General features: G+C 40.3%; 2 protein-coding genes across 6 annotated transcripts in view; one reads left to right on the top strand and one right to left on the bottom strand.

Annotated features, from left to right (window-relative positions):
- The window catches only part of CFAP99 (cilia and flagella associated protein 99), a 49,773-nt gene extending 38,362 nt beyond the window's left edge, over positions 1-11,411 (bottom strand). The window contains exons 1-4 of the mRNA XM_052681636.1: positions 11,103-11,411; positions 9,019-9,146; positions 3,175-3,319; positions 309-403 (exon numbers count right to left, since the gene is read on the bottom strand). Of these exons, the coding sequence (XP_052537596.1) occupies positions 309-403; positions 3,175-3,319; positions 9,019-9,138 (360 nt within the window). The 5' untranslated portion in view covers positions 9,139-9,146; positions 11,103-11,411. The remainder of the gene's footprint in view (positions 1-308; positions 404-3,174; positions 3,320-9,018; positions 9,147-11,102) is intronic.
- Positions 11,412-11,747: 336 nt separating this feature from the next.
- ZFYVE28 (zinc finger FYVE-type containing 28) overlaps positions 11,748-22,246 on the top strand; it is a 145,628-nt gene continuing 135,129 nt past the window's right edge. For 2 of the 5 annotated variants that reach the window (XM_052682004.1, XM_052682002.1), the window contains exon 1: positions 11,749-12,010. In XM_052682004.1, the coding sequence (XP_052537964.1) occupies positions 11,972-12,010 (39 nt within the window). In that variant the 5' untranslated portion in view covers positions 11,749-11,971. Of the gene's footprint in view, positions 12,011-22,246 lie in introns of all 5 variants that reach the window. The other 3 variants (XM_052682003.1, XM_052682001.1, XM_052682007.1) reach the window with 2 other exon arrangements.

Raw genomic sequence — 22,246 nt, 5'->3', positions numbered from 1 at the left:
GCAGAACCAAGAGTAAGCTAGAAGGACAACTGTAAATCACATGAACTATAGATCTTGGGATTATTCTACTGCTTTAGATGATAAAAAATACAATTTAACAATCTTTGTTTGAATATGAGGTAGTTGCTGCCTAAGTACAGAAACTCAAGATTTTTGTAATAACAGAATAATAATTTCTATTTAATTGCTGAATTACAACTGAAAACTAATTTCTCCATTTAAATTATACTGAAAGTTGAAATTATCTGATTAACCAATTACAATGAAGAAAACACTAATTAGTGAAGAAAAAATTGTACTTTTATTACCTTATGCATTTTTACAGTGTCTAGGGATTTCACAATTCTGCTGAAGTGCTGAAGACCAAGCTCTTCGAGTTGAAAAGTCGCCAAATAGCAAATAACTGCCAAAAGAGAAATATATTTAAAATGCAACAGGAAAGTCTGGTGTACCCTCTGCTCAGCATGCTCTGGGACTTTAATCTTAAATACTCATCAATATTGCTTATCTAACTGGGCAATATAGTGCTTAACAGTTAGAAATTGTAAAAGAAAAGTTATATTCAGCTTATGCTTGTTATTCGCATTGTGACTATGCTGTGGTTCATATAAATCTGTTACCTGTTTCTTGAGTTAGATCTAAGCTAGCATAGATTTACAGTTTTATGAAGAATTTATAGAGAATTCAATGCAAAAATTGTGACAGTTATCCAATTACACTAAAAATGTAAAACAACAGTAGCTATCCAAAAAGTATCCAAGATAGAGATCATCCTGATACCTGCAAATATCTGGGAGATCTATTAGTGCAGAACTTGGAATCCTCTAAGATCTTGCCATGATTTTGAAGACATTTCACTGTGTCAACCTCATCGCTACAAAATAAGCAGCTCTGTCAACCTCTAAATGCTTGTTTCCTTTATCTGCTTTTACTTCTTGGCATTTCTTCTCTGGGGCAAATACACGCACACAGCCAAGGTGAATCAGATTGTGGATTTTCACCTGAAACAGTTTCATTCTCAGTTTGCTGAACGGTGGCTAAAAGTTTGTTCTAATTCACGGGGGTGAGAGCAGGAGGGCAGTGGGGATAAGGGCAGCCCATTTCTTTGGGCAGTTGTATCATCCAATACACCAAGTACACGCATTCCATCAGTGAAATTCCATATCATTCTAGCAATAAGGCAGGATATCAGGAGTCAAATGGCTCCTAAGAGGCATGACTGAAAAGTTGCTGAAAGAATTAAATTGTTATAAACAGCTCTCTTGTGATGTAGTGAACATTTTCGTATACGTATAAGAAAAGTCATTCTGGTAAAATTTAAAGTAAAGAAAAATAAACTAAAAAAAGTTTATAGTGGATTTCTCAACATATTCAACATATTCTGTTTTTAATATTTTTAGAGAGGATACCTATTCCCAAATCACAGTTTATGGTACAAAACAAAAATTCTAAACATAAAAATTCTAGTATTTCATTTCCCTTTAATTTGCAAGTGACTATTTTGCATAGATATTACAATTTTTGTTTTTATTCTAAATTACAATTATGGCAAATTTTAAAATTGTGGAATTCTCTGAGAAATCCAAGTCTGATTCTCTCATTTTCTTCTGGCACGTATGCAGTTTGATAAAGGAGGAATCAGTTCTTTGAGATTTCAACGAGCCTGCAAAGTTCACAAGCTTCCGTATCAGCTTTTACTTGACTGTATTCACTTGCATCAATCAGACTTCACTCACACTGCAGTATTTTAGCTGCCACCAAACCGAGAAATTCTGACCAAAATGCTGCAACAAACTCAGTGTATCGTCAGGCTTCAATCTTGTGTTTTAGCCTAGCAACACATTTAAGCAGACTTAGTAGAATATACATTTATCTCCTACAAGCTTTATTAAATTCAAATCTGCTCACACATAGCAACAGCCTTTATAAGCAGCTTTGATCATTTAAGTGTCAATGCAGCTTGGCAAAGGGAATCACAAGCCGCTTAAAAAAATATAAGCCAATGACCTTAAGCTCCCAACTTGTTGATAAAGAAAAATCTTCTGGGATCTCCCCTTTGTCTATGATTAATGGAGGCTTTTGAGTGGACCAGTCCTGCCAATCCAATTATAGCAACACTGAGCTTAAAGGTATAATTTACGTGGTCCAGACACTGAAAAACAAAGCTTTGGAGAAATGGAGACAGTGAAGCACTATCATTTAGAAAAAACTCAATCTTCTGTGAATTTTGTCCCTGACATTCCCTTTAGGTTGTTACTTGGTTCAGACTTCAAGTCTTTCCTGGGACTTCGACAGAAGAAACCGGAATTACTGTAGAAATGAAACAGCTTTTAAAACATAAAATGTAGATGTGCTTGTTTGCTATGTTTTAATATTTTCAGTCATTTGGAATGAAGCAGTCTGGACATTACAAAGTACCCCAAAAGAGTCGGTGAACCAATGCCAGCGCAATCCATGATTCCAATTCATTTAGGGACTTTATAACTCAACCTAAGTGTGTCTGTATTAAATGCACAGCATAAAAATATTTAAAAGATGATTTTTAAGTACTTCTCAATGCCTGAAGTAACACTGGGGATAGTACCTACTCTATCTAACTAGCTCATTCTATCAGATATAGTTGCATTATAACTGATTTTAATTTAGGAACTAGCGTAAGGTAGACGGCTGACCTAACACATGGAGACAAAGCATAAGTCTATCTACAGTATTGTGATGACTAATGATGAAGGAACTAATAAATGGATAGAAACAATGGTTTCTTATCCTGTGAGACATGCTGCGCTCCCCAACAGACAGAGCTTTGTTATTCAATTTCATTTCTGAATGGCAAAGGTATTGAATCTCACAGAAAACAATAAAGGAAAACAATGAGCTCTCAAGATACTTCTAGCCAGTGATGTTATTTCCAGCCTGTATGTTACAATCAACCTTATCTTTAGGTATATTCTACTGAATTTTCTCAGATAAATATCCACCTGATGCCTGTGAGAGCCCAAACTAAATAACAATTTCAGGATTTAGACATTACAACATTAGGCTATTGGAAAAGCCTATGTATTTCATACTGCACTGAGCACAATACTTCAAATGTAATAATAAGACCTGCACTAATAAAATAATGTTTTTCAAAGATCTGTGTTAAATATATTTGCTGTTTTGAGGAGAGCTTACCTATGTAGAGATTACGCTCAGAAATCAGGCAGTATCTCCCCTCACGAGCAAAAAAGGCATTGACTACTACATCCAGTAAGGATTTATATTCTATACATCCAGCTAGTGTTTCCAATACAAATTTTTCTTCTGCCACATTAAGAGTCTATAGAGACACAAAATTAATAACAATTATTGTTTTCTGGAAATAAAACGTTAGTTGTGTATAAAAAGAAGTACAGTCATTTTGAGGTAACTGAAAAACACACATACTGAACAGCTCTGAGGGCTGGCACATCACATTTTTTAAAGAGATTCCTTTTTGGGCAATATTTTGCAAATCTGGAACTGTAGTACTGATTTAGTAACAGATTTTCCCCAGATAACACAAAGTCAAGCAAGCAAGCATTGCACTCATCATTGAAATTCATCTAAAACAATTAATCTGGAACAATATGCCTCCAGAAACAACCTCTCTATCTCAAATATTACAGCTTTTTATCTGTTTTGTTGTGTAAAGCATAGTGAGCTTATAAGAGTATATTGGACAGTTCTATCTTTTTAATGTTTGGAAGCCTATATTTCATAGTGTTGAGCAATGGCTGTATTGGATGTAAGTAAAACATTGTAATATGTGTTCACAATGTCACTGTCATAAAAAATATCTGAACACATTCTCCTCATGACATTGAATTTCAGTTTTCCTAATTCCCAAGTGTTTAAGTTGAAAAAGAAGGATCCTGTCTGTGCATGAGATTGACTGACTCACGTAGGAATATGTGCTGACTGGCATTATCTCTGCCTTTTGAGAGATTCCCAGTGCCCTCAGTCTGCTTCTGGGGGCATATTTTCCCTGCTCCTTGTCACTTAACTGTAGCTGGGAATGGGTCAAGTTGCCTCGAGAACAGAAGAGAATGTGTAAGAAAGCTTAAGCTTAGGATTTGTGAACACAATGTTCACAATTTGTTAGTACTACAAATACCATAAATTAAATGGAGAAGTATCTGCAAAAAGCAAGCCTTGCCAGTGTGGGTGCATGATAATAAGCATGACAATAGGAGCTGTTTAGGGGGGGGTCAGAAAAGGATGGGTAAGGAAAGAAAGAAAAGTTCTTGTTTCTGAAGGGAAGGAAAGGAAGGGAAGGAACATCAGCCATGCCCTGCTTGAGACCCCTCAGAATAAGGATTTAGTTTAAGGTGAAACAAACATTTATGGAAGAAGATAATATTTGATGAAAAGATAAAATAGCTTTCACCTCCTGAGAGGACTGTGCAATTTCATGTACTGATCTTGCCTACTTCTAGGCAGAATATGCACGGTTTGCAGATGCTCTCTGATTAATTTATAGCACTTCTGATATCAGTGCTAGTCTCTCCAGGGGTCTAATCAAAATGCCATGAAAATGAAAGAAAATATCCCCACTGACTTCCTTGGGGTTTGGATCAGTTACCAGAACTGAGTCCTCTTTTACCCCTGCAATGAGTGAAAATGCTTCTAGCCATTGCAATAGGGAAAAAAGCTTTAGGATGTTAGGATATAAATAGGAGAATGCACTGCTTCTACTATTTACAATCTGTATTGCAGACAGCAGCTAGTATTTTCATGTAACAATGCTGATCATCTCAAAGAGGTACAGTTAAGGCTATTTTCCCTTGTACTTATTAAGTTACATGAGCAGGATGTTGCAGAAAAATCAGATTCCATCCTTTTCTTAGAAAGATCATAACATGCATCTATTTCAGTGAGCGATAATACAAACTAGATTCGACTAGATTAGATTTTTTCCACTGCATATATCAAAATAATCTTCCATTAAATTATTTTCATACCAAAAAATAAGCCAGTGACATTTGACATTTGGAGATTTTACTCACAGTTGAGTGGGCATGTGTGAGACATACAGCTGAACCAACACAAATGAGAACGATGAAGAGTTATGCCAAATTACACCATGTTCTTGCACATGGAAAGCTCATAAACAGGTTCCTCTTGCTATCAATATCAGAGGAATAAAGGAGTAGAACAGTGGATATGGAGTGGCTACTCCAGCTTTTTAGTAGGTGAGGTTTATAAAGGTCACATGGTGGGTCTGATCTTGCAATTCTAATTGAAGCAAATAATTCTGCTGAAAATAAGGTGAGTTATTTACACAGAGAAAGGCACAAATATTGCATGGCAGATTCTATATTAGAGTGTGTCTTGTTATCGTAGCAAAATCTTGATTCTAGCAGTCAGCTGGAAGAAAAACTGCCTGTGATGATTCAGTTTGATCAAAACTTTTTTCCCTTCAAAATGAGCAGAAGCAGTTTTTATAGAAAGCCTGATAAAATCATGTCCTTATGTAAAATATACTTGATGAAGGATCTCTATGGATGCGGATCATTTTTAATAGATTTAATTGAAGATACTTAATAAAAAGAAGGGGCTTTAATAAACAAAAATGAAGATATTATCTGGAGGGCACCAACTGATGGGAAGAGTATTAAAAAGCATTTAGGAAGATGAGCAAAGAGAAGCAGTGTTTGCATTCAAACAAAGAATAATAGAAATGAACATGTAGTTTTGAATGTGAATATCCATAATTTAAAGAACCAAGACAGATTTAAATAATTAAGTTAATGTGTTTTCCAGGCAACTCAAAGTGAACTCTGTTTTAATATCAGTGAGGTCATAACACTGGAACAAGAGCATTTATATGCACTTACTATTTGTTTTTATGAGCTTTGAAGGCCATAACAGACGCTTTGAGATCAAAGGTGAAGGCTGGCTTGTTGCAACTAGGAGTCACACATCATGTAATGAAGGAACCCATGTTCCTGAAAATATTCCCAGTGAAAAACAAGTCCACTGTTGTGTTCCAAGCATTATAAAATACTATGCAATAAACGCAAAGATTGTAAATAGCTGAATTACAAGGCAAAGTGTGATTTCTTTCCTGGAAGAAAATCACGTATGGGAACATAGTGGGAACAATCAACATAAATTCTTTTCACGACATAAAATTAACATGATGCAGAAATAAAATATGTGCGAATTAACACAGAATTTCCTCCAGACTAATTTTTATCATAGCATTCTAATTAGAAGGAACCAAATTTCATTTGTTTTATTCTAAAAACAGAAGGCTAACAATCAGTGAGATTTCCTAACTCCACTTGTTTATAAAAACAAGAAATAGGAGCTGCAAGGGGGAAATGAGACTGGAACAGGCCTTTCTCTTTTGCTTCCTGAGTGGCCTTGGAGAGATGATGTTCTCTCTTGAAAACTGGGTTTTCTAACCCATGAGATTTAGAACATATTCACATATGAATGGAAAATGCACAGTGATACAACAAGAATTTAAACTAAAAAAAGGGAGAGTTAGATTAGATGTTAGGAGGAAATTTTTCCTCAGAGAGTGGTGAGGCATTGGAACAGGTTACCCAAGAAGCTGCCGTTGACGCATCCCTGGAGGCGCTCAAGGCTGGGTTGGATGATTCCTGTGCACCTGAGGTGTTGGAACTAGATTAACTTCAGCTATTACGAGCATCTACATCGCTCCACAAAACTTACTTCGTTCTGGAAGAAAATAGGTTTTGGTAAAATGTCCTCTGCTATCTTCTCCTTACAGTTCCAGGTATCTGCATGTGGCTGTCAGAAGTAATTTGAGGACCTGGCACTTTTCAATACTGGTGTCCATAGAGGCTCCCACAGGCTTGCAGAGAGCCTGGGGAAGGTGCTGAATCTCAAAACATATTCTGGAGTGATTTGTGCATGCTGCCTTTTTATTGTGAAAGAAATAACCTAGTTTGTTTCTAGCTCAAACGTGTTGGTTTCACCAGGAACAACATCAAACAGCTGGACAATAAGTTAACAAGTATTTTCTGTTATCAATATGTTATCAAAGAACTAGACAAGATATATCAGGTATCACATTAGAAGGACACGAAGATTAGAAACATACAAATACAATATTTAAAGACACATAATATTAACGAAACACAGTTGATAATGGATGGAATCTGATTATTCTCCCAGGAGATGGAAAACAATTTAACCAAATAGAAAACTCTAATAGAATAGAAAACAGTGACTCGTTGAGAAGTCAAGTCTGATTCACTGGGTACCCACTTAACTGAGTGAAGAGCTGTGTCTTGCCACCATAAGGATTTGTACTTTTGAAATCTGACCCTGTTGATTTTTGTCTGGGCAGTAATTCGCAATGTTAGGTTTGCAAATTGTAATGCTGCTACCATGAGACATAAAGGCTCAAATCGAGTGTGGTTTAAAGTGATGGCCTGAATCAGGATCCTAACCAGAAGAAGTTTCTGCTGAAGTCATTAATACCAACTAATTAGTAAGTGGCCAAGCCTGGAGATCATGTGTACAAAAACAAAGTAATATTTTGGGGACCACAAACCTACTACAAAATTTTCATAGAATTTGAAAGAAGTAAAATGAATTTTCCATGAGAAATTATAATCACCAATTTGGAAGTGAAACATTTCCTGAAGCTGAATTCTGTATAAAATCAGATCTTATTTTGGTGGATAAATTCCCAGCAAAAATATTATGTAGCAAGTGAAGTGAAATAGAATGTTTTAAACTATCCCAGAGAAAGATTTTTGCCTTATCTATGACATCAGCTATGCTCTGTTTTCTTCTCCATTTGAAAGAGTTTAACAAGAATCCTAACATTCATGATTTTCTAATGGAGTTACTGCTTCTTTTGTCTTTATGTCACCTTTCCTGGGCTGAGAAGAGAGATGCTCTGAATATTAATTTTTACAAGTATTTATTTTGGCAGCAGTGAATTCAGCTGAATTTACCCAGTCTTTGCTCAGTGAAAAATGAATATTTTGAAACTGGATCAATTCCCTGATGTAATTCAACACATGAATGCATAAAGAGTTATGCCAGTACAGTGCAAGAGGCAGAAAATAGGTGCCTAACTGGAAACTATTTAAGAAAGCAAATAGTCAAGAAATGCAAATGGATTCAACACCCCTAACTGTGGTCTCCCTATCAGACCTCTCAAGTTTTATATCCCTGTAGTCATTTATGCAGAATGAACACAGAAGAAACTAATTACATGGAATAGCAGCACTTTAGACTTTATTGGCAGAAGTGAAAATGAGTAATCGAGCCACATGGCAGTAGAGAATCAGAGTTCTGACAACGTAGTTTGTTAGTACACAGCACGTACAGACAGCAGTAGGCTAATAATACTAATGTCTTCATGACTTTTTAAAGCTGATTCAACCCACTGGCTGCATTAGCTGAAGTTAGAGTGTCACAAAGGACAAAGAAATGTGAAAAGATGACAGAGCATGGTAAGTAAAGGATTGGAACTGCTGCAGCTACAGGTTGGCAGACCTTGGTCTGGTTACTTGCAGTATTACGTTAGAATCAGGTACTCAGTTTACTGCCAGTTGCCTTCTATCTCACTGTTGGGACAATCACTTATGTCCTCAAAGCAAGAATACTTGATCCTGTGAACCAGCTTCTGAACTGCTTTTGTATATATAAATATGTGGTGCTGATGGGAATTTTCATTTGGAAGGAGAAAAGGAGAAAGACAATGATAAAAGAGTTTAGAAGTGGAAGAGAAACTTTCCCTGTGACTGTCAGATTCATTTTAGGACGTGGTTGCTTCCCCCACCTTTTGTTGCTACCCAAGCACTTCTTTTTTTTTTCACTTTTCTCTTTTCTGATGATAACCAGATAATAAGAAATTTGGTCTTAAAATCATGAATGAAAAACATTGGTACTGTAAAAAGAATCTAGGAAAGCTACAACAGTATGTTAGAAAATTGATAACTTCATATTTAAAATAATTTACCAAAATGTTGTAAACGATGTAAAATGAGATGAAACTTAATGTACCTGCAACATCTTAGCTGATTCATTCCAGAAATCCTCCATGCTCTGATTTTCTGGGTTAAATTTGTTAAGCTGTTGGATTATTATTGTGATATGTTTTCCATGGCTGACCATCTTCACCATGGAGAATCCTATAAATATAGTAAATCATTAATTTTTCATGCCCTTTTCAGTTGTAGCATAATGTATGTTGATAGGCTCATAGAGAAAATGCACTGCAGTAATGTACAAGAGAACATTTAGGTCAAGCTTTCAAAATCACAGTTATTCAGAATCGCTAGCAGGAGAAACGAGAAAACTGTAGAAACATCAATAAAATACAAGAGATTTCTTATTTTGCAAATATCTCAAGAGATCACTAGGTTGATACTTTAAATGGTTTCTGCATCAGGTTACTTGATACAATGTAATTAAATATAATCTTGAGAAAAGCATTAATTTTTGAATGTGGGCTATACTGGTCCTGCTCAATACACTGATCTTCCCAGTGAGATGTAAATGAAAACAGAATTTTTAATCTTAAATTCTGTTACAAATTGTTGTTAACAACCTATTTTTCAAAAAGAAAAAAAAAAAAAAGGAATGGGAATAGAGACATGCTAAACATAAGGCAGTCAGCAGGCTGGGCAGTAACGACAACACATAGGTAGCTTCAGCCACTGCCAAGGTTTCTGAAGGCACAGCAGTTTGTTACTTTTTATGCTTGATGTTTTGTTTCAGAAGTGAAAGGACTGTATCTCTCTCAAATGATGTTTTACTCGTAGGTGTGAGAGTTCACAGAGCTAGCTACCTGGATTTTAATGTTTGAGTGACAAGAGCTATAATTCATTAGTTTATACACATGTGTGTGCTGCTGTCTTAAAGACCAATGATAACAATGATCTGGTCTGAAAGACATTAATCTGGCTTAGCAATCAGAAAAAAAAATGAACATAGAAGTAATTATGCGTGGTGGAAAAATATGTTTTTGAAAATGGTTCTTGTGTTTTATATATTTATATTCTGCTATTGGGAAAGAAAGCTTCATCAAGATGATTCACTGCCACTGTGGTAAAGATAATTCATTTCTTGTTGTAAAAGAATGTTGTAACATTTCCTGATACTGTGTTCTGATACTCTCCTTTCAGCACTATTAAACTCACTCATAATTGCCTAAGCAGTATTTTAATCACTAAAAAAATGCTGAAAAGAAAGTGTTTGTCTGTGATTATATGCAATATAGGCATTTGGTTACCTCGTGTGATGAAGACAAAATGTCCAAATTAAATAAATGACCAACAAGACAAGATTGGATCAGGACAAACGATGACAAGTACAGAAGAGGTGTTACAGTGTCTGTGTCGTAGGGGCAATCAGCGTTTCTCCCTTCCTCTGCAGAACATTACACGACTCTCTGTACCTGCCAAGGTTCTTACACTCACAAGGAATTCTGGATAAGGGGGAGAGAAATACCTCTGCACTCATTCAGACTGAATCATAATTCAGGCTCCAGCAGCTCTCCCATGACAAATACTTTTTCTCCTAGCATAGTAGAAAATCAGTTTGAGCTCTCATCCTTTGTACATGCTGATATTCCTCCCTTTCCCTCTCTCCCAAGGAACAGTCATTACAAAGACAAAAAAAAAAAAAAAAAAAAAAAAAAGGAATATGAAACTAACAGTTCGAGTGCTCTGGACATAGAGGGGCTCTTCCCTTGTGAACGTATTTAAACAAACTGCTGTGATTATCATCCTGTATTAAAGCATATATACATAAAACCGGAAACTAAACGCATTGAGTTAGGAGTGCATCCATACACTTAGGAGAAAATGCTAACTTTGGTGTATGATAGAAATTAGACCTGAAGAAAACGTTGTCTTCCATGACCTGATACAGAACTCCTGTTAAAGGAGGAAGCCCAAGTGGCCATACTTTACAGCAGAGCCTGCGGATACTTGGAAAGCAACTGCATACACTAAGCCTGACCACAGACTGATCTGAGAGATTCCTTCAGGCTTTATATTCGCTCTCGCCTACAAAGACCGAGACTGCTGCTTGACCGAAATCACCATAGCGAAAGCGAGCCCAGCCTCACCGAGGCGCCTCACCTTACATTCACCACCTCACCGCTTTTCCGCCCGCCGCCGCAGCGCCGCGGTTGCTGAGGGGTGCGGGGGCTGACGGGAGCTGGAGTTCTTCGCGCGCTCTCCTTCGTGCGGCTCAGCGGCGCCGGCATTGGCGAAGAACTACTCGGGCAGGAGAAAAGATGGCGGCGATTGTTTGTCGCCGTTGCTGAGCAACGCAATTATTGTCTCCTTGGTTCTTGCGCTAATGAGAGGCTTAGAAATTAATTGGACGATCACTACGCACTCAGATAAGGATAGCTGTGACGAGCAGAGGCTCGGCGCCCTGAACGCGACACGCTCAGCATCGGTCCTGGGGAGAAGACTACAAATCCCGGCATCCGCTGCGCCGCCGCGCTCCGCATTGCCCCTCCGGCTGCGTCGTGAGGCATGCTGGGAGATGTAGTCCCCCGCCTCCGCCTCGTGTTACGCAAATAAGGGGCCAGGTAGGCGGGCGATCCCTCCGGAGGCCGCACCCAGCCGCCTTCCGATTGGTTGCGGGGCCGGTGGGCAGTGCTGAGGGAGCGCGTGGACCTGCCCCTGCGCATGCGCGCAGCGGCGAGGGGGCGCCGCTGTCGGGCGGGCGGCCGCGCAATGTTTTGGGGGCGGGCGCTGAGGCGCGGAGCGGTCGGTGCTGTCTGTGCCGGCGGCCGGTCCGTGCGCTGAAGCGGCGGCGCGCAGCCTTCGTTCGGGCGGCGCTGAGACCCTCCGCCTTGCGGAGCTTCCCGGCGAGCGGCAGAGCTCGCCCCGCTCCCCGAGCAGCCCGCTCTGCGGGCGGGCAGCCGGCAGCCCCCGTGGCCGCAGCCGGCGGGCGGCGCGCTCCGAGCGGCGGCGGCGGGGCAGCGGCCGCGGGGATGATGAACAGGTTCCGAAAGTGGCTCTACAAACCTAAGGTGAGCAGCGGGGTACGGCCGCGGGAGGTCCGGGTGCCGCCGCCTCGGCGCTGCCCGCGTGGCTCCGGGAGTCGTGAGTGGGCTTTGGGGTCTCGCGGCCGCCGCGTGGCGAAGCGGTTCCCCTCCGGCACGAGCGGCACCTTGCGCCGTGCTCGGGGCGCCGCGAGAAGCGCTGCTGCGTTTCAGCATCCGCCGCGTCTCCGTTCCCCCTCGGCGGCGTGATTCACCTCACGGAGCACTCTGCTGAATTTTGTCCTGTCACTGCCGCCCGTCCTTCTTCCAGCGTTCGGCGGCAGCGCTGAGGCTCGTTCCCATCGCTCTTTCCCGCACGCGGCTCGTTCACCCGCGTGACAGCGCTGCGCTGCTGGGCGAGGAGAAATAGAGGGAAAAGTTGAGATGAGGCTGCAGAACTGGAGCGCGGGTGGCGGCGGTGCGTGCGGGCAGCGCAGGTTCGTGCGTGGAGGACGCGGTGTTCCGACGCCGCTCCGATGGAGGAAAGGAAACGCAGCAGCTGACTGCAAATAGTTTTCGAAAGACTTCTTGTTTTATATCAGTGAACTTTTAGTGAGCTAAAAGAAAATATGCGCAGAATTAACTGTGCAGGGAATTGCAAGTGTCGCTTTTGTCACAATTTTTGAATCAAAATGAATCAAATTTCACAGTAATAATGAAAAATAATCTCACACAAATCTTCTTTCTAATAGAGGTTCTGTCTCTTTATAGTAAGACCTACTTTCCCCTGTGCAGTACCTTGCTGTATGCTGTGCTCTCAGTACCCAGTGTGTGCACTGGGCAGTGCATGCCCTTATTTCCATGGGGCTGAGCTGTGCTGGGGGACCTTCCCAGCCCATTGCGTGCTGCTGGCCCCACCTAGCACTGTCATCTTGTGCTACTGCACTGCAGGCAGCAGCAGGGCCTTCGTGCTCCAGAGAACTGCTTTAGGTAGGCAGAGTTGTGGCCCACTGAGACTTTGCAAATGGTCCTTGTTGGTTTTTGGAGCTTATTGCGCTGCCTTTAAACACATGTTCAAAATGGGTCAGTGTGACAGCGTGTTCTTCAGAAATAGCCTTTTTTTCCCTCGTGCCTATTGAATTGTTATAGATAACATAGTTAACTTAATAATGAAATGTTTCAAACCTCAGCATGTTTTGGTAATGTTTAAGATGGAGTTCTCATATAGGGACTTCCAGTACTTGAAGAGAGCTTATAAGCAAAGTGGGACTGAGTTTTTACACAAGCAGATACTAGTGGAATGAGGGGAAATGGCTTTGAACTTACAGAGGGGAGATTTAGGTTAGTTATTAGGAAGGAATTATTTACTCACGAGTGTGGTGAAGCTCTGGCACAGGCTGCTCAGAGAATTGTGGGTGCCCCATCCCTGGAGATTGTCAGGGCTGGGATGGATGGGCCCTGGGCAGCCTGAGCTGCTTGGGGGCACCCAGCCCACAGCAGGGAGTTGGGGCTGGATGAGCAGTGAAGTCCCTTCCAACCTCAGCTATTTTATAATTGTATGATTCTGTGGCTGTAACTTTCCTGGTTATACTGCTTACTGTCCTTTTTTGTCAAGGTATTGTTGAGATTCTTTCTGCTAAGGTGAATGGGTTCCAGGCTTTCTTTTGGAATGCTTTGGAATATTGTATATCCTGAGATGGCTACTTTTGGGATATTCAGTCTGGTGGGGGCTATCATTACTGATGTTGCTTAGTTACGATCTTCTTAGGCACTGCAGGTACCAGGTGTGTTTTATCAATTACATATTGCTATTGCTTGACTTGGAAACTGCTTCTCTTGAGGCTTTCCAGATGCTAGTATCATGTAATAGACTTCTGCATGGCAGCATGTATTGCTGGTTGTTTGTTGTTTGGTTACATCCAGAGGGAACTTTGAAGGCAGTGAAGGAATGGGATCGGGAAGGAGCAGAAGGCATTGAGCTCAGAGCACAGAGCACTCACAGTGCAGCCCATTCAGAAAACTCAATAAATGCTCTCATCCTGGGGAAATTGATAGTTCTTGATATGAAATGAACTTGATAGTTCTATTCCCCATAGGTGTTTGTGTAAACTGTTTCAAATAATATTTTTACATAGAGGAGGCTAAAAAAAATGAAACAGAGCAGGTATTGCTTAACAGGATGTAATTACAAAGCTATCAGTATAATTGTCAAGTTGCTGCAAGAGGCAGAGCCTGCATCAGGACAGACACTGACTTTGAAACTGCTGCATCTGTTTGAACATAACAAGGATGTGAGAGAAAATGTTAGTGTAGGGAAGTGCAAAATCCTGACTAATGCCGGGAACGTGTCACGAGAACAGCATGACTTTTCTGCATCCTTATGCTCTTGCTGTGTGGCCCTCTTATGGCTCTCCAGGTATGCTGGATGCCCAGATTTAATAAACCAGGTCTAATGCTGATGGTTGAGGTAAACAGTGAAACAGATAACAGCAACGTGAGCTATGCAGCTGGCAGGAGGCTGCTCTCAGCTGAGATCATAGAGGCAAACCAGAGAGATGAGGCTTTGTTTTCAAACTCCTGTGCTACATAGGTTGCAATCTAATTTTTTACTGCTTTCTGTGAGATGATTCTGCAGTCCTCAAACAGGAAACGACATGGTAAGTTTTTGGAAAGGAATTAGTGTTTACTTCTGAACCAGGAGAAGGTGCAGAGGAGTGACTGGAAGCAGCTCAGGGCTGCAGCATGCAGAAGCTGTGTGCTGTAACTGCCTCGGGATGCTGCAGAAATCCTTGTTACAGCTGCTGCTCTGAGAAAAAGGGTGACTCCTAAACGCAAATGTTTGAATGCACGCACAGATATAATAGAAACATTTCCTGTCACTCCTTATCCTGTGCCTTTTGCTGTCGGAACATTCCACAGGTGCTAGGTCAGAGCCTGCTCCCAGGCAGATGTCAGCATCCCACAGAAGGATTGGAACAGGCTGCTTTTGTACAGTTATGAAATGCTTTTGATAACCAAAGTATTCAGAAAAACTCCTATGAATGCTGCTACTTGAGGTTTGAGAATAGCTTGAGCAAAGAACAGGTAACTTGCTCACCAGGGTCAGTGTTGAATGGAGCTCTGATTTATTGATATTTTGAAAGAACTGTTCTGTATTTGACTAGGAAAGAAAAAATTTGTTTCCAGCCACAATTGAAAGATATTTTAATCTGCTTAGTATAAGACTGCAGTACCTCTGATGGATGTTCATTTTCTGTATTATTCTTTTGTGGGAATAAAAGCCAAGAAATATGTTTTTCCTGAGATTTCTTTTTTTTTTTTTTTTCAGTTGTTCATTATTCTATTTTTTTTTTCTCTTGTCTTCTTTTACTATGTGGTAATAGGTGCATCTTGTGATTAGTGTTCAAGAATTCCTTATGTTCTTGGTTAACACAAAATTCATACTTATTGGTATAACAGGTGCCTGGTTTTATGCATGCTTTGTCCCAGTCAGGTGTTCTGGCAACAGCCTGGAGGCATGATGCTGTTTTTTAGCACCCCTTCTGCCAAGGACTGACCTGAGAAGACACTGTGCGAATAAGAACATTCCTAAGGAATAAAGAGTAATTGCCTAACGTAGAAAAGTGAGAGCCAGTGGCAATAAAAATAATCAATCAAATAAATTCTAGGAGCTTCTGCATTACCTTGTGTGGTAGTGGTATTCATTTTGTTGTTCTTTTTTTAATTAAGAGCAGGTAAGAACTGAGCTGTAGAAGTTGCATGTGAGAATGTTATCTTGCTTAGGAGCATCCCCAGAGTTACTTTATAAATAGAAATAGGAAATAAATATGATGAAAAATAATCAAAATTGATTTTTTTTTTGTTTTTGAAAGGAGGAGGAAAAGATGTTAGTAGGGATTTCTGAAGGGAAAATGAAGTTGTGTATAGAAGATGAATAGAAATATGAAATACAGAGCAGCAGAATATAGTAAAAATTAGTCTCAAGGATGTGCTTAATGCACTGTGAAGAACACTTTTAAAGTTGATTCAGTAGAATGAGATGTAGGAAGGGGGAGCATTATTTTAAGCTGTGTTTTCATTTCTCACCATTTCTGCCCATCATAAAAAGATGAAACTGCTGGAGTAGCCAAGCAACTATTGAGACAAGTTTTGAGTGAGTGAATGGAAAAGGACCAGTTTATAGAGTAATATAGTTGGGAAGCAGTATTTCATTTTAGATGTGATTTCTACATCTTAGAAGTGAAACATTTACTCCTCACAGGAGAGAACCTGAGTGACTTCGGTCTTGAGGAAAAGTGTCTTAGGAGAACTTGAAGAAAGAGTGAAAGAAGAAATATTATTTGTAGTGCAAATTTGGTGCTGCACAGTAATCCAAGTTTCTGCACCACGCTGTTTGTGATAAAAGTGTGGTACTTAATGCCATGTGTATATTAACATCTAATGGTTTCCAAAAACAGAAGAATCAGGAATCTGTCTTATTTGGGGAAGCAGCACTGGATTTCTGAAGATGTTCAGTATTTTTTAAGTCAGCTCTTTGATCTTGCTCAATTACCTGCTTGATTCTTCTTGTTACTTCTTGTCTGATCAGAGGCTGCAGCTACAGTGATGAGCAATACTGATAAAAATCCTGAGAAGGGCAACCTATAAATCAGCATACATTATTCTAGCTTCACAGTTCTGCTTCATTTTCAAAGCACCATCTAGTGGTTTGAACTCCAGTGTGGAAACTAATAATTCTTTGCTGTTTGTTCTGCAGCTCAGCAGCTAACTTAAAATAATTACCTCAAGTCTTATTATTTCTTAGCCTTGGTTTACCTATGTCTGAAAAAGTCAAGTAGGTAAACTGCTGCAGTTGTCAGCTAAGAGATTTGTTTGTCTGTGCTTGATTACTTGGTGAATAGAGTTAAATCCAGCTTCATTGATGACCTGTATGAGGGGATTGAGAGGAGAGTAAGGTACCCTCACTAAGTTTGCAGATGACACCAAGCTGGGAGGAAGTGTTGATCTGCCTGGGGGTAGGAAGGCCCTACAGGGATCTGGACAGAATGGATCGCTGGGCTGAGGCCAATGGGATGAAGTTCAACAAGTCCAAGTGCTGGGTCCTATATTTTCCCCACAGCAACAGCAGATGATGCTGCAAGCTTGGGGCAGAGTGGCTGGAAGGCTGTGTGGAGGAAATGGACCTGGTGTTGTTGGTCAGTGCTGGGCTGTACGTGAGCCAGCAGCATGCCCAGGCGGCTGGGAGGGCCAGTGGCATCCTGGCTTGTATCAGAAACAGCGTTGCCAGCAGGAGCAGCCAAGTGCTCCTTCTGTACTCAGCTCTGGTGAGGTCACACCTGGAATACTGTGTTCAGTTTTGGGCCCTTTGCTACAAGAAAAACATTGAAGCCCTGGAGTGTTTCCAGAGAAAGGAAACAAAGCTGTGAGGGGTCTGGAGCACAAATCTTGTGAGGAGCAACTGGGGGAGCTGGCATTGTTCAGCCTGGAGGAGGCTTAGGGGAGATCTGATTGCTCCGTATCCTACCTGAAGGGAAGCTGTGGTGAGGTGGGAGTCAGCCTTTTTACCCCTGTAAGTAGTGACAAGACTGGAGGGAATGGCCTCAAGTTATGTCAGGGGAGATTCAGGTTGTGCATTAGGAATAATTTCTTCTCTGAAAGACTGGTCAGGTACTGGAATGGGCTGCCTAGGGAGGTGGTGGAGTCACTGTCCCTGGAGGTGTTCAAGAAACACTTAAATGTTGTACAGGGGGACATGGTTTAGTGGGAGAATATTGGTGGTAGGATGGTTAGACTAGGTGATCTTAGAGGTCTTGTCTAACCTTGTGGATTCTATGATTACTCTGACGCGAGAGAAATGCATATGCCTTGCAAAATGACTCTTCTGATATGGATTACTGTGAGCAGAGTTACAGTGTATCAGATTGAGGGTCCATCTAGCCTGGTGTCATGTCTGGTGGCTTTCAGTGTCCTGTAACAGATGCCTTGGGGAAAAAGATGAGATGAATGGAAAGTGATATGTCCCCTGGGCTTTTATTTCTTTTCAACTTATGGTAGTCTGCATCTTAGGTGCGTGCTCAGCTACAGATTGTGCCTTATAATTCAATAGCTTGGGATCATTTTTCCTTAGTATCTAATCATTTTTTCAGTCCATTTATACTTCTGGCTGCCATAATGACTACTAGCAATGAGTGCTTAAAGTGAGTCTCATTCTAGTGATGTGTATTTTCAAATGTCCATCAGTGTGATTGACCTGATGTGCTCCTTGTCCTGCAGATTCCCTTCTGCTCTTTGTCTTGGATCTTGAGATCCCCCTGACTGCACTGCCATGGTGGTAGCAGAATGTAAAGAAAAATACTTTTTCTTTCTAGTGTTTTTTGATATATATGTATATTTTTAGAGCACAATGTGTTCTGTTATTTAGAAGAATGATGATTTAAAAAAAAAAATAAAAAAATCTGCATTGAGCCACAGTCTTTAAGCTCTGATATTTCAGAGTGCCCAAAGAGTGCTTTATTCCTGAGCTAATTGAAAGAACCTGGCAGTAAAAACACCTTGAAACGCTTCATTTAGTTATTTTAGTGGTTTCTGTGTCCTGTCCTGGTAGTTTTGCTGACAACATTCATTTAAAAATGTATTCAGTGAACCCCTTTAAAATAATCATGTTAAAAAAATTAATTGAAGGCTGAGTTGATATGCTTGGCTCATGTCTGAAAACTGACCTGCCTTCGTAGTGCATCTGACAAAGCAAGCTTCTCGAACTTGATTGTTTTACTGGAAGGTGTTGCTATGTTGGAGTCTGTCTTACCTGTTCTCATGAGTCTTTGTTTTCATTTTCAAGGTACAAAGTATGCAAGTACTACTTTGTAGCTAAAATTGCCAGCTGGGGGTAACTGTTTAATGGCCTCATGCTTGCATTCTGGAAGTGAACTGCTGCCCTTCAGGCAGGCTGAAGCTATTTAGTCCCCTCAGCCAGAGCTATCCCAAGTCAACAATGCAGAGCACTCAGCCTGCGTACAGCAGGCGTTGCTGTGTAACAGAGCCCAGTTTTCCTTTGCTGAAGCACTCAGCTGCCTGCTGTTGGAAGGCAGGTGAGTGACACAAGTTCTGATACACTTTATAGAGCTGTAGGTTTAGGATACGGAAGAGGTGAGCTTTTGGGGAGATTGTATGTTTGTGCAAAGAAGAGTACAGCCTTCCTGTTTCAGCATGCCTTGCTGCTAAAACTGGAGGGTCTAACTCTTGTTTTGTTATATATATTTGATGAGGTAGATCACGCTTGCTCCATTCTGTTTATATTTCTGTTCTCCTCTGCAGGCTATGAGATTTTTCTTCTTGTCTCCCCAATAGTCAGTAACAATTGTGCATTGCCTCCATGGGCTTGGCCTGGAAACTATTGATGTTCCCAATCCTCTTGATGGTGGCTCTGCTTATTCCTATTCCTCTATGTTAATAATCTTTTCCTCCTTAGAGTATTAATGCTTCTGATATCATTTAGGATCAGGATGCCCTGAAGAACTGATCAACAGGAACTGGATTATAGAAGGAAACGTATTCACAGCCTCACTGTAGAATCCTGTATAGTGTTGCACTGCAAGTGAGACTGACCTCTGAGAATGTCATGTAAAGGCTGCCCCTGCTTTGCTCCGTCTTTATAGGCCACAGGATCATCTTTCTTTTTCTTTCACAGGACCTTATTCACACTTGATAGCTGTTCAGAATGAATAACAGAACAGTGAGCATCGTGTCACTTCCATGTACTCCTAGCTGGGTGAATGAATGAAAGAAGGGCTACTGGACAAAGGGCACAGAGGGAGAGAGATGAAGATGGGGTGGTGTAAGAATGTGCTTGAAATAAAAATGTCTGAAATACAATTCAAGGATGGAAAAAAAAGGAGGAGACACTCTCTATCAAATTGCATGCTTTATATTTTCAAATGGGGCATAGGTGAAAATAAATTGGCATGATGTTTATGCTGGAATGTGTTAATTCCTGCCATCAGCCAGCACTTTGATCTCTGAGAATTACAGGTGTTTGTAGCTGAACTAACCAGGTGTTCAGGGTGTTCTACATTGTTCTACGTTGCATGCTTCTAATTTTCACCTTCCTTTGTCAGCCTTTTAATGCAGGAAAATTTTCCTGAAATTCTGAACTTCATCAGATATTGTGAATAATCAGATTGCTCAAGTTTCTTCTCAATACCAATGTTATAGAGCTGATCTTGGCTTTTGGATGTTATCTTAAGAGTCTATTTAGGAGTGAGGGGAGGCTCTCATATCAGTGCCTCATTGCCTGATTCTCCTATAAGCACGGACCTGTTGGTAGATATTTCAACTTCCTGTCTGTTTCCAGCTGCTGGAGTTTTACTGCTTCTACCATACAAACAAGAACATTTCAGACTGCTTCCTGCCAGATTCCCTGCAAGAGCCACCTGCTTTTATTTAATTTTCAAGATTCAGAAAGATAGAGTACCTACACTTCTGAATGCGTTATTTAATGCCTTTGTAAAGTGTTTTTATAGAGATGGATGAGTGTACCTCATTTACTTGACAGCCATATAAAAGTACCTTGACGCAGTTGAAATGATGTCATTCTGTGGGGCAAGGTGGATTACGAGAATAAGATAAGTTAAAAGGACGTCAAAGTAGGAGAAATCATAAAGAGCTGTAAAGCAAATCTCGTCTTACACCCATCATTTCTTTTGCCTTGGGTTTTAGAGGCGTAAGAGATGAAGTGAAAATGGTAGTCAGTTCTTGGTGGTGACTGGTATGTGTTCAAACTGGAATGTGCTGCTTGTAGGATTCCATGTGTGTAAGTCCTGTGGGGATGTGTGGTGGGATCCCTTATGTTCTTGTGTAGGCTCCACTGATTTGCTAGCTGGTGGCTGAGGTGTGTTAGGATGTTGTGTGTTGACTTAGCCTTTTTTAAATCAAAATTTGCTTCTGTTTTGTTCTGATGATGAGTTTGGCCTTGTTTGGAGGCTATTTTTTTTTTTTTTTTTTCTCTCAGAATAAAAACTAGTGAGGCTTGTTTCAATATATGAGCTTGTAGGTATCTTGAAATGTTTGTATGTAACTTAAAGTGGGAATGTGATGTTGTGATGAGGAACAAACAATTGGAAGAAGGCTGATTAATTTCTGTGCCTTATGTTAAGAAGTGCATCTTGTTTAACTATGGGTGTTCACTGATGTCATGTTCATTTGGTTAATTTTTTCTTCTAATTAAGTGATTACCAAGAAATTACTTCCAAACTGGTATGTTCAGATGTACAACAGGGATGCAACTTGGAAATCAAATGATTCTTGAAAAATGAATGCATCTTGAAAAAGGCACAACTTAAAATTAGGTATAAACAGGGTAACTTTTTTCTGTAACAGTGTTCTATTAATTTCTTTATACAGTGTGTATATCAATATATGGACATGTGCATCATTTGTTATTATGATGTTAGCAAATAACAGGTGAACTGATGTCTAGTTGTTTGTTTCCTACCTGAAGCAGAGATAGATGGTTGTTTGAATTCACTTGACTTGATCAGCATTTAAAAAGCTTCTTAATTAGAGAAAACATTTACCCGCTAAATATCAATGCATACTTTTTCAAAAGAATAAAGCCTGTCAAATTACTGCAAATATTTCTTGATGAATATTCCTGAAGAATCTCTAAATGACCTTGCTGCTGGGAGCATTGGTTGTGGCATAAGAAAGCCAAGCACAGCTTTGGCTGAAGCCCAGAGCTGTGTGTTACTGGGGAGGCCAAGTGATGCAGTGCCATCAGCCTGATTCTGGCTCATTCTAGTTCTCTTTCTCTCTGTGCTTACATGTTGTGATTGATCCACAACTCGTGTGTTTTCTGTGTGTTCTTGAAACACCAAACAGGATTACTTTTTTCTAGCTTTCAAAAGGGGAATTGAGGCTTGAAAGTTTAGTTATCCCAAATATAAGTTAATAGTCACAGCAGCCAGAAAAATTCTATGTGGGGTTTCATTATTTTATCCCTTATCCATCGTTGCTCCCTGTCCACGACTTTATATATTTTTCCTTTTAAGACTGCAGTACTGTCACGGTTTATAGCTGAAACTGAAGACCAGATTGTATGTACTTTGCTATTCAAAGACTGGAGCACAGCTTACTGTTGCCATATGCTAAGATTCACTGCCCAACTCCTGCTTACAAATGGGAACATATGGGAGATAGGTAATGGTGATTTTCAGCTTTTAATTACGCATGTTCAGACTGGTGCCTCACTACCCGTGCCTTCAGTCAGTTCTGTGTCATCTTCCCCAT

This window comes from Tympanuchus pallidicinctus, unplaced genomic scaffold, assembly GCF_026119805.1.
Source record: "Tympanuchus pallidicinctus isolate F22 unplaced genomic scaffold, pur_lepc_1.0 scaffold2, whole genome shotgun sequence".
NCBI classification, from domain to species: Eukaryota; Metazoa; Chordata; class Aves; order Galliformes; family Phasianidae; genus Tympanuchus; species Tympanuchus pallidicinctus.
Note: the sequence above shows the minus strand (reverse complement) of the source record. Positions and strands in the feature narration are given on the sequence as shown.